At 39.1% G+C, this 11,715-nt stretch overlaps 2 protein-coding genes across 2 annotated transcripts; both read right to left on the bottom strand.

Moving 5' to 3' along the window:
• Positions 1-7,057: 7,057 nt before the first annotated feature.
• Positions 7,058-7,531, bottom strand: LOC149375810 (uncharacterized). Its single transcript, XM_089596690.1, has one exon. The coding sequence runs from the start codon at positions 7,529-7,531 to the stop codon at positions 7,058-7,060; it is 474 nt and encodes a 157-aa protein (XP_089452816.1).
• Positions 7,532-7,764: 233 nt separating this feature from the next.
• On the bottom strand, positions 7,765-11,165 carry LOC106645350 (uncharacterized). Its single transcript, XM_089596683.1, has 6 exons — positions 10,875-11,165; positions 9,593-9,946; positions 8,831-9,544; positions 8,395-8,626; positions 8,029-8,351; positions 7,765-7,986 (listed from the first exon to the last, which is right to left on the bottom strand). The coding sequence occupies exons 1-6, from the start codon at positions 11,163-11,165 to the stop codon at positions 7,765-7,767; spliced, it is 2,136 nt and encodes a 711-aa protein (XP_089452809.1).
• Positions 11,166-11,715: the final 550 nt, after the last annotated feature.

The following is an 11,715-nucleotide window of genomic DNA, read 5'->3' as shown; positions in this document are numbered from 1 at the left end:
ACAACAAATTTTTGACGTATTAGTCAATTAATTTGTCATTGAAAAATTAATGTTTATTTACAGTATTTACAAAGCACATAGTATATATCTCAGTGTATACCTTACATGTTCTCTTTCGACAGCTGCTTTCGGTAACTAATGAGCGTTCAGTAAGAGAGAGAAAGGTATCAACTCTTCAATACCTTTCTCTCTCGCACCCTCGCCACACTTCGGAAGCAGGCAGGCTTACTTCAGGTTTATATGCTCTAAGGAATAAATCGATTGTCAATCCTCCTCTGGCTAATCTTTTTCTGATTTTTTCAAAAACTCAAGACTCGATAACCACCTACTAATCTCTTCGAGTGCATTGCATACGAATCTAGTTCCGTCATCTGCCGAGTTTTCGTTTGAAGCTATCCAGAACCAGTTTTTAACCTCCAAATTTTTTCGAACTTCATTAATCCGATTTAAAACAAAACTTTTAAACTCACGTGGGTTTTTTTGAATCTAAGATAACACAACTTTTGAATCTAACCAGAAATACTCACAAGAAATTTATAAGTCTCTTTGCAGTTTGCGGAAATTTATGATTAAACAAAGATGCATTCAAATTTTTGATGTAAATAGCCGAACATGAAGAAACATTCCTGAGGCTCACTCGATCTATCTCTTCCTCTCTACAAAAAACGCTGTGCGTCGCAATCTTCAGGTCTAATTTTAATTTTGAAAAACATATCGCACATATCTGCTTTTATGGCATTCGCGTATTGACGAAAGCGCATTATTACTCCCGGTAAAGATTTTAGCAGAGGAGGGCCCGGAAGTAATAAATCATTGAAACTTAAAGATGAAGTTTTTGCTGCTGCATCAAATACGAGTCTAACTTTCCCTGGTTTTTACTTTTATTTTGTACACCGAAATGAGGTAAGTACCAAACTCTCCTACCCGCAGTTTTATATAGGGCATTTCAAGATAGATGTCCCAGCGTGGCGCGCGAGCGCCAAAACATTCACCTTTCAGCTCACGATTGCAACCTTATTAATGCATTGTAAAAAAATAATAAAAATACATAATCGACGTGTTTTTTCTCAGCTTTCCGATAATGTTATTGGTTTTTCAAAAATATGGCTGCTTAACTTAAAAAAAAACACAGTACGTCTTATATTTTGAAAAGGGTATTTTTAATATTTTTTTTAATAGTCCCAATCAAAAGATGAGGTTTTTTTACGTCTGATATGATGTTTTTCGCGGTGTTGTGGAACAATAGCTTACGAGATATAAAGCGACGAACAAGTGGCGCGCGGCATGCGGCACTGCGCAGCACCGCGTGGAACACATACATAAGGGTGCCTTTACATGGACGTCTTGAACTCTGGAGACTGCCAGCCAAATTTTGGGCAGGCGATTCCATTCACACTAACGATAAACTGATACTCTAGTTTATTTTTAAAAGGGAAATAGACTCTCCAGCAATTTATTACATATCAGATGGCGCAACTCAGCATTTCAAAAATAAAAACGATTTGTTTAATCTTCTCCATCGTTATGAAGACTTTAAGATTCCTGCAGAGTGGCATTTCCATTTTACAGCACATGGCAAAGGAACTTGCGATGGAGTTGGGGCCAATTTAAAACGAGGAGCAACGGTGCGCAAGCTTGCAAAAATCCAATTTTCGAACACTTACTGCTAAAGATTTGTACAATTGGGCAAATAAATGCTGCAAAGAAACGCAAGTGATTTTAAGCCCTAAATTTGATCACGATACAACTGCAGAAGGATTAAAAGAGAGGTTTTCAAAAGCTGTGCTAGTTCCAGGTACCTTACAGTATCATGCTTTTTATACCAAATCTTGAAGGTAGACTTTTGATGAAACGATTTTCCCTTTTGACACAGACTAACATTTTTCTGAAAATAAAGAAGTTGGATATAGAGACGGAAAATAAGAAAGGCAGAAACGTTTGTAAAAGGAAACAGTCATCTGCTTCTAAAATACCCAAGAAAAAAAAAGTTAAAGGGAGAAAACTGTATATAATAAATGTATATAAGTGAAAAAGTTGTAATTTATTGTAGGAAAATAGTTTTGACGTTTAATATTATTTATTTTCAATATCCAATGAAGTCAAACAGTAGGTGTGCTCTGCCAGCGAGCGAGGCGGACCGCACGGTGCCCCGCAGCACCGCATTAAGCCGCGCACCGCTTGTTCGTCACTTTATATCTCGTAAACTATTGCTCCATCACCCCGCGAAAAACATTATATCTGACGTAAAAAAACCTCATCTTTTGATTGGGACTATTAAAAAAAAATATTAAAAATACCCTTTTCAAGATATAAGAGGTATTGTGTTTTTTTTTAAGTTAAGCAGCCATATTTTTGCAAAACCAATAACATTATCGAAAAGCTGAAAAAAAACACGTCGATTATGTGTTTTCATTATTTTTTTTACAATGCATTATGAGGTTGCAATCGTGAGATAAAAAATGAGTGTTTTGGCACTCGCGCGCTGCGCTGGGACATCTCTCGTGAAATGCCCCATATTCTGCTTTTTTGGCGAAACCATTTGAAATAAATCTATCCATTTTCGAATAGTACATTTCCGCGTATTCCTTATTATGATAAATTTTTTTCTCAAGTTTTAGTATTCTATCAAGGGCATTGGGTCTACTGTTAGGTAAATACTTATCTTCCGATTTTCATAAAAGACTTGTTTTCCTTTTGTGGTTAATATGTCGTCACGTACCTTTCAAAATGTCGAGCGCTCGCTTATTACTATCATTTGACTTTTTTTCTTCCAGATCGAAAAAATCAATTGTAAAGTGATTTCTTATCAAATCTTCTAAATCACTACCCTTGGCATTAGACCGTTTACATTCTTTTGAAAATTTACTAGTGACATTTACATGTTGCACTTGATCTGGGCTTAGATGACCATGAATCGACCATCCTAATAAACACCGTAAAATAGCTAAATTGACGCAAACTTTAAATAATTCTTGAATAAGGATTAAATTGCAACAATTCTGTCCTATTATCATAACAGGAGCTTCGCTGTAAGATTTGACATAAACGCCAGTTTTATTATAACAATATTCAGCAAGCTCTTTACCAACTGTTTGAATTGAAAGATTTAAACTTTTAACCACTAAAACGCTTTTTAATGAAAAATAACCTGATTTGATTTTTATTTCGAAATTTACTTTTTCACTTGATAATAAGGTCGCAGTATCACTTTCTAAAACTTTTAACGCTACATCAATTTTCGAACCTTTCAACTTTAATTCGGTCACAACTTTAGATTCCTGAAACTTTAAATAATCCTGAAAATAAAGCTAAAAATAAAAAAAAATAGGAGTATGCATGGAAAAAATCAATTTTCTCGTTGGTTTCTTTTTCTAAACATTGCTTAAAATTTTCAAAACAACTTCGGTTTTATTTTTTTTTTAAATATAAAACTACGTACTTTAAAAAATCGTCTTTAAACAGTAAGAAGTATTTTGCTCCACCAACAGAATTTATTTCTATCAGACCGCAAAGATCCGAGTTTATGATTTCACCTACTCTTCTTGTACGATTCTCGCTCAGTCGAAATGGGCCTCGGTGCATCTTGCCAAGAGTGCATGCATCACAAAATTTATCATTGCAATCATCTTTTGTATCAATATTGTTGTTCTTTAAACAAACTTTTATGTGCGCAAATGTTGATGGATTAAGTGTTCATGCCATAATTGCATATTGTCTGTTTTAATTTAAACCTTTTGTTCAGTAATTAGAACATTTTCTACCCGCTCAGTTTTGATTCTCATCACAAAAATAGTTTTAGTCGGTAATTTGTAACCTGTAGCTATACTTTTGTTATCTCTATAAAACGTACATTCAGTATGAGTCGAGTTTAAACTCATGTTTTTCTGAAGAGCTGTTCCCATTGAAAATAGGTTATACCTTAAATCTGGTACATACAAAACATTCGAAAAAAATGTTCTTATCCATTTATATCCGTTATACACTAGTAAACTAATATAATGTTACCTATCGCTTTATTATACAGAATTCGACCATCCCCCACACGCACCGGTTCATTATCTACAGTTTTAAACGTCGCAAACCATTCCCACTTTTCGCTCATATGACAAGATGTACCAGAATCAAGAAGCCACGATGTTGCACGATCCTCTTCCTCGGTTCACACGGTGGGCGAAGCAATCACCTCCCCCATTAGCGCATTGCGGTCTCCTGAATTTTCTGAGTCGCTGTTGTTACCACGCTATTGTTGTTTTTCTTCGCGCTCGTTTCCACGTAAAAGCCAACAGTTTCGTTTGAGATATCCAAATTTTCCATAATTCCAGCAAGCTTCTTGGTTCGATTAGTTCTGCGTATTTACGTTACTTTGTTGCCTTGTGTTAAAATTTTGCTGGTTACTATTTGTTCTGTTCTTAGCTCCATGATTTTCAAACTACCGCGTATTTTAATCGCCAGCAAATAATGCACTATTTTCGGTATTTTCTAAACTCAACATACGTGATTCTTCTATTGCCAATCGTGCACTTAAATTTTCAATTGTTTTCTGATCTTCTGTTACCGAATTCCACGCAGATCCAAAATGATTGTAGTTTGGCCGTAGAGTCATCAAAATTTTCGTTATTATCATGCCATCCAAAATATTCTTTTTCATTGCTCTTAACGTGTGGCACAATTTGTAACGTTTAAATAAGTAGTATGTACGCGTTACGTTAAGTATGACTTTATTGTGTACTTGATGAGCCCATGGCTGGCAGCTAACTGACCTAAGTCAAAAATTTATAGCTATTAATATGTCTATAATTTATAGCTATAATTATTGCTATAACTACCTATAAAACAGCTATAGTAATGTATAAAATTCAGCTATAAATACAGCTATAAATATAGCTATAAACTACAGCTGTTGTTTATTTTCGCGACAATGCCAACTATAAATTTTTAATTAAATAGCCAACGGCGTATCGCGATATCGACTTTTATGCCGCCGGATCAAAGTATTGCCTTTACAGCGTCAAAAGCGTTTCTTCGAGGGCTTGACAAAATCTCGCAAGAAACTCGAGAATATAAATAAATCATGCACTCGTTTAGTTTAACTTTTAAAATCAGATTTATTAACAAACAGGTAACAATAAATATAAACTTAATAATATAACAAAAATATGTGTGCTTGCTTGCTTGTTTGAAAACAGAATAAAAGAAACAACTGAAAGTATTAACAAGAAGAATTAGAAGAAAAAAACAATAAAACAGAACAATCTTTGAGCTAAGCGAGACTCGGTAAGTTCGACGTTAGAAGTCGCAAAAGGTCGTTAACGACGCAACTATGCTTTGCTGAGCGATTGATCTGCTCGAGAGACAAAGCCTTACTGCTCGTGCCTGCGAGCGAGAAAAGCCAGTATAGCCGAAATTTTACTTGCTGGTAAATTTACATGTAAGTGTAAAAGCTAGTTCGTGGATGTGACGTCTAAGAATGTGTTTGAGTTCGGCCGTACTCTCTCGCAACCAGCAACAGCAGCTTCAGAGTCTTTGTTTACATTTTAAAAACGCGTTCTCGTGAACATACCACCCACCTTGCTGTATCACAGCAAATTAATTATTAAAAATACAAGTTTTTATACGTATGCAACTCGAAAAAAAGAAAAAATTAATATGAAATTCATGAAAAAGAAAAAAAAATGTAAAACTGAAATTTCTCTTTTATGCTAGGGCAAGACAAGCGAATGAGGATCGCTCATCCTCTTACAATATGTAATTAAATTTCACAAAAGTAAAAAATACATAACGAATCTTCGATTAGAAAAAAATTTTTTGAAAAGAAAAAAAATCGATACTAGTACATTTTTTAAAATTATTAAAATGTTAATTTTTTGTTGAATTTGCTGAAATCACTTCACATGGATTGTTAAGAAGTTGTATTCGTTAATCGTAGCTGCTGGTAGGTATCATTAAGGTCCGTGTCGACTGGGAGCTTTATTAGCTTAACGATAGGGCGTACAAAGCTACTATCAGCCGTCTTGACCGTGACTGCTCTGACGAGTCCGTCCTTACCAGGATGGAGCGTCGTGACTCTTCCAAGTGGCCACTTCGTTGGTGGAGTAAGATCATCCCTTAACAGTACAATATCATCTATTTGTAGATTGGGTTGAGGATGTAACCACTTGTTACGTTGCTGAAGCTGTTGTAAAACCTCGCCTCTCCAACGTTTCCAGAAAGAGTTGCGCATTTGGCATAGCAAATTCCAGCGATTACTAGTGCTTAACTGCAACGTTTTTTCGACTTCTTTTGGATGTGAGAGGCACGATGAACCAATGAGAAAGTGCCCTGGTGTTAAAGCTGTTAGTTCGGTGGGCTCTGTACTCAATGGAGATAGAGGGCGAGAGTTTAGACAAGCTTCAACTTTAGCTGCCAGCGTAGAAAGCTCTTCAAAAGTAAGCTTGGAGTCGCCAATTACTCTTTTGAAGTGATACTTGAAGCTGCGTTCTGCAGCCTACCATAGGCCGCCAAAGTGGGGCGCTCGTGGTGGAATAAACTTCCATGTTGTGCCTCTAGTTGCAAGTTGACCAGCGACCGTTTTGTTGAACTCAGAGGTCTCAGAAAACATGCGGGCGAGCTGCGCCGATGCCCTTTTAAATGTTGTTGCGTTGTCTGAGTAGATCGTGTCGCAGACATCTCGTCGAGCTGTGAAGCGATCATACGCAGCCATGAATGGGTCGGTCGTAAGATCAGACACGATCTCGATGTGGACAGCTCTGACTACAAAGCAAAAAAAAATTACTACATAACCTTTCGTGCTTTTTGCACCCCGACCTTTGGAGAAAAGCACTGAGATTGGCCCTGCGTAGTCTATCCCAGTTATGGCGAATGGACGTAGTGGAGTAACTCTTTGAGCTGGTAGTGCAGCCATCTGCTGATGTCCACTTTTCTAGTTGTGTCTGATGTACTTGTAGCAATTCCGGTAGACTCGTGTGACGAGCTGATGGGCTCGTGTGATCCACACAGTTCGGTACAACTGTGAGAGCATGAGTTGTACTCCTCCATGCAGTGTATTAATGTGTGTATCTTAGACAAGTCGCTTTACGATTGTGTCATTGCCAGGCAGGACGATAGGGTGTCGCTCACTGTATGGAAGTGGAGCATTTTCTAAACGGCCGCCAACTCTAATGAGGACAATCTCGTCTAAGTAGGGTGCCAATCGTACCAAATTGCTTCGCTTAGAAAGTGGTTTGTTGGCCTGTAGCTGTTCCAATTCGATGGGAAAATGTCGACGTTGTAGTGCTCTAAAACAAGAGGCAGAAGCCCAAAAAAGCTCTTGAGCTGATAGGTAAGTGTATTGATGTTTGTCAGTTACCTGACGAGCGTTGAGTATCCATCGCGCGAAATAGGCGAGGATACGGCGTATCTTAGCAAAACTAGAGAAGCGTTGCAGATATATCAGACAGCCGTCGTCGACATGCTTTTGTAAAGCTGCCTCCTGCATTACCAAAGCTTTAATGTTCTGTTGATCGGCGTAGTCACATCTGTTGTTGAAGGCCATGTCGATTGTGGTGACGTCATCCATATAAGTCCTGACCACCACAGGCTATGTTTGGAGAGTTGCTGAGGTGTAAGTCCTTGAGTTGCGCAGTCGGAAGCATTGTACGAGGACATTACATGTCGCCACTCAGCTTGTGGATACAAAGATGTAATTTCGCTTACTCGATTGGCGATGAAGGTTTGCCATCTTGATGGATGACCTTTTAGCCAATTCACCACGACTTTGGTGTCGGATCAGAAGTGAATGTACTGTGGTTGTTGATGCAGCTTAGGTAGCAGGTGCTTAGCTAGGCGAACAAGCAACAGTGCTCCACAGAGCTCCAACCGAGGAAGAGTCTCCATTTTTGTTGGAGCGACCTTTGTTTTGGCCATAAGAAGAACCGAAGATTGACCAGGAACTACAGCGTAGACTGCTGCAGCGTAGGCTCGCTTTGAAGCGTCAGCAAAACCGTGAAGCTGTCAAGAAAATGTTTCAGAACAACCTATCCGTCTGGGCACTTTAATGACGTCTAATTTTGTCAGAGAGTTACGGAACTTCATCCACTGCTGCAAGAGATCTCCTCGAATCGGTATGTCCCAATCAAACTTATTGATCCATAGATCCTGCATCATGATTTTTGCAGTTACGATGACCGGTGCCAGCCAACCTAATGGATCAAATAATTTAGCAGTTTCTGAGAGAATAATTCTCTTTGTTATAATCGATGGAGAGGGTGCTATTGTAGGTTTGAAAATAAAATTATCTGCTTGAGGAAGCCACTTGAGACCTAGCGTTGAAACCGCCTCATCCACGTCGACGGGGACCTCATCAATGTTGCCAGCTACAATTCCATCAAGAAGACTGATTATTTGCTGACCATTTACCCAACTCCATCCCTGCTGATGCCATAAGCTGGATCAGCTGATCACGTCGTTCGATAGCTAAGTCGACCTCGTCCGCGCCTCCGAATATGTCGTCCACGTAGATTTGATGGTCCAAAAGCTTGGATGCCTCTAGATGCGTCGTACGGCCGTCCTGAGCCAACTGTTTGAGTACTCGAAGAGCCAAATAAGGTGCTGGAGCCGTGCCGTAAGTGACGGTAAGCGCTTTATAATCCTGCAAAGGCTGCGCAACTGAGGGTCGCCACACAAGGCGCTACCAGTCTGCATCATTAAGATGAATCAGAATCTGTCGAAACATTTTGATAATATCAGTAACAAAAACTAATTTTTGAAATCGCCATCGAGTTAAGACGATTGTGATGTCCGCTTGAAGTTTTGGACCTGGAGACAGTGCATCATTAAGCGAACATTTACTTACATCCTTTTGGGAAGCATTGAATACTACCCTGATTTTTTCAGGCTTATCTTGTCTAAAAACTGCATGATGAGGCATGTAGTAATCTTCACGTGAAATTTGATTTAATGGGACTAATTCCATGTGCTTTAAATCCAAGTACTCCTGCATGAAAGCCTCGTACTTGTCGGCGAGGAGTAGATTTTTGTTTAGACGCTTTTCAGAGCGAAAGAAACAAGCTACGGCTATATCTCGTGAACCAGAAAACGAGACTTGCCTCAAAAATGGCAGTCGAACGACGAAACGACCTTGAGGGTTACGAGTGTAAGTAAGAGAGAAGTAATCTTCACAAAATTGCTCTTCTGGGGTGAGGTGCCTTTTTTGAGGGACCTCCTTTATCTCCCAGAATTTCTCCATGAATTTATCGAGAGAGGGTTTAGTGTATGTGTGAAACACCTGAACTGAAGAATGATGACACGATTGACTATTCGCAGGAGCTCCTGTCAGAATCCATCCGAACACAGAGTTCTGAGCTATTGGGGTTCCCGCTGGACCTTTCACTAAGCCGTCAATGATGATTGATGAATAAACTTTTGCACCAAGGATGCAATCGATTCGACTTGGCTTAAAGAATAAAGGATCAGCCAGGTTGAGACTTTTCGTATGTGACCATTGGTTTTGATCAACTTCGACTTTTGGCAAGAGATTAGTGAGTTTGTCCAACTCCAAAGCCGAAAACTGAATGACAAAATTTTTATCGACGTTAGAGAGCAGTGAGATACTTACTTCCTTTCGAGCGATCGAAGTTACCTCAGCTCCCACGCCAGTTATCAAGAGAGAGATTTTCTGAGCTTTGAGTGAAAGCTGCGAAAGCACATGTTCCGCGACGAATGATCTCTCAGCTCCTGGATCGATGAGAGCACGCACAGTGACCTTGTTGCCATGTGCGTCTGCTAGCGCTACAGATGCAGTAGCCAAAAGAATTGATTTGCCTGCTGAAACACTCTTAGCAATTCCCTGACTCGAAAAATGGACTGAAGAAGCGTCTCTAGAGTCAGACGACGACAAAGAGTCGTTTGCAACTGCAGGTTTTGATGTCGATCCTTGAGAATCGTTATGTAACCTTGTGTGGTGTTTGCCCTGACAAACAAAGCATCGTTTAGGCGAAGGGCAATGCTTGGCAAAATGAGAAGTTTGAAGACAATTCAAACACAACTTCTCTTTTTTGCAAAAATCATATCTTTGAGACAAGCTTAAATTTTTAAAGTTTTGACACGCGAAAAGATAGTGCGTTCCACGACAGCAAAGACACGATGCATTTTTCTTGTTTGAGGTAACTTCTGGGATGCCACAAGGGATGCCATTTTATAAGCCGCACAAGAAACTTCTAGCATCAACGGAAAGATTTAAGGACGAGAAATATTTCGAGGAAGACTATTATTCCTCAGCGATTGCACAATATACAAATACGAAGACTTTGATTTTAGGAGTAATAAATCCAGGACGCAATCAGTCATCGTTACAGGGTGATAATAATTATGTCGATATAACTATGGAAAGCCCCTCCTATAGATCTCCTTTACCAAAAATCGAGTTGCCAAAATTTTCGGATAAGCAACTTGAATGAGAAACATTCAAGGGAATGTTTATCGCGCTTATACATGACGCTCCAACGATTCCGCCAATCTTGAAGCTGCAATACCTAATTCTCTCGCTCGAAGGTGAAGCGGCTAATCAATTCAAAAATCTTCAAATTACTGCCGAAAACTATGAAAGTGCTTGGTTGTCAATTCAAGATCGTTACGACAACAAAAAAGTTCTTCTCGCAACACACATGTCTCATATCATTTCATGCCCGTCTATGCAAAAGAAATCGGTCGCTGAAATAAATCGCATTATGGACGTTGTGCGCGAGACCAAACAAGCTCTTGACAATTAGCATATTATATCTTTGAGACAAGCTTAAATTTTTAAAGTTTTGACATGCGAAAAGATAGTGCGTTCCACGACAGCAAAGACACGATGCATTTTTCTTGTTTGAGGTAACTTCTGTTGTGTGCGCAGCTACCGATTTTGATTTGTTCGATGAATTTTGCGAGCTTGACTTCGACTGAGAGTTCGAGCTACTTGTGGTGGCAGGTGAAGCTGCTTCTAACACACGAACGAGCCTTTCGAGAAATTTGGTGAGCGAGTTATATGTCGGAAATTCGTTAGCCTTATCAGCCTCTCGTTCCCACTCTAAGCGTATTGATGTATCGAGCTTACTTACTATATGATGCGTTAGCCACAACTCTCCTATTCTTTCAGCGGGAATATGAAAATTGTCAAGAGCTTGTTTGGTCTCGCGCACGACGTCCATAATGCGATTTATTTCAGCGACCGATTTCTTTTGCATAGATGAGCATGAAATGATATGAGACATGTGTGTTGCGAGAAGAACTTTTTTGTTGTCGTAACGATCTTAAATTGACAACCAAGCACTTTCATAGTTTTCGGCAGTAATCTGAAGATTTTTGAATCGATTAGCCGCTTCACCTTCGAGCGATAGAATTAGGTATTGCAGCTTCAAGATTGGCGGAATCGTTAGAGCGTCATGTACAAGCACGATAAACATTCCCTTGAATGTTTCCCATTCAAGTTGCTTACCCGAAAATTTTGGCAACTCGATTTTTGGTAGAGGGGATCTATAGGAGGGGCTTTCCATAGTTATATCGACATAATTATTATCACCCTGTAACGATGACTGATTGCGTCCTGGATTTATTACTCCTAAAATCAAAGTCTTCGTATTTGTATATTGTGCAATCGCTGAGGAATAATAGTCTTCCTCGAAATATTTCTCGTCCTTAAATCTTTCCTTTGATGCTAGAAGTTTCTTGTACGGCTTATAAAATTCGTCCCACTGTTTT

This window comes from Copidosoma floridanum, unplaced genomic scaffold, assembly GCF_036245765.1.
Source record: "Copidosoma floridanum isolate Cflo_tuat_1 unplaced genomic scaffold, Cflo_Japanese_pri ptg000004l, whole genome shotgun sequence".
Taxonomy (NCBI): domain Eukaryota; kingdom Metazoa; phylum Arthropoda; class Insecta; order Hymenoptera; family Encyrtidae; genus Copidosoma; species Copidosoma floridanum.
This window is presented reverse-complemented; position numbering and strand designations above follow the sequence as displayed.

Excerpts from the sequence above, each read along its gene's own strand:
- LOC149375810 (XM_089596690.1), bottom strand. The coding sequence starts at position 7,531 with ATGGCCTTCAACAACAGATGTGACTACGCCGATCAACAGAACATTAAA.
- LOC106645350 (XM_089596683.1), bottom strand. The coding sequence starts at position 11,165 with ATGGACGTCGTGCGCGAGACCAAACAAGCTCTTGACAATTTTCATATT. Across the intron at positions 8,352-8,394 it reads ATCAGCAGGGATGGAGTTGG|CTGGCAACATTGATGAGGTC; the intron begins GTAAATGGTCAG and ends ATGGAATTGTAG. Across the intron at positions 7,987-8,028 it reads CAAAATTAGACGTCATTAAA|CTTCACGGTTTTGCTGACGC; the intron begins GTGCCCAGACGG and ends TTTTCTTGACAG.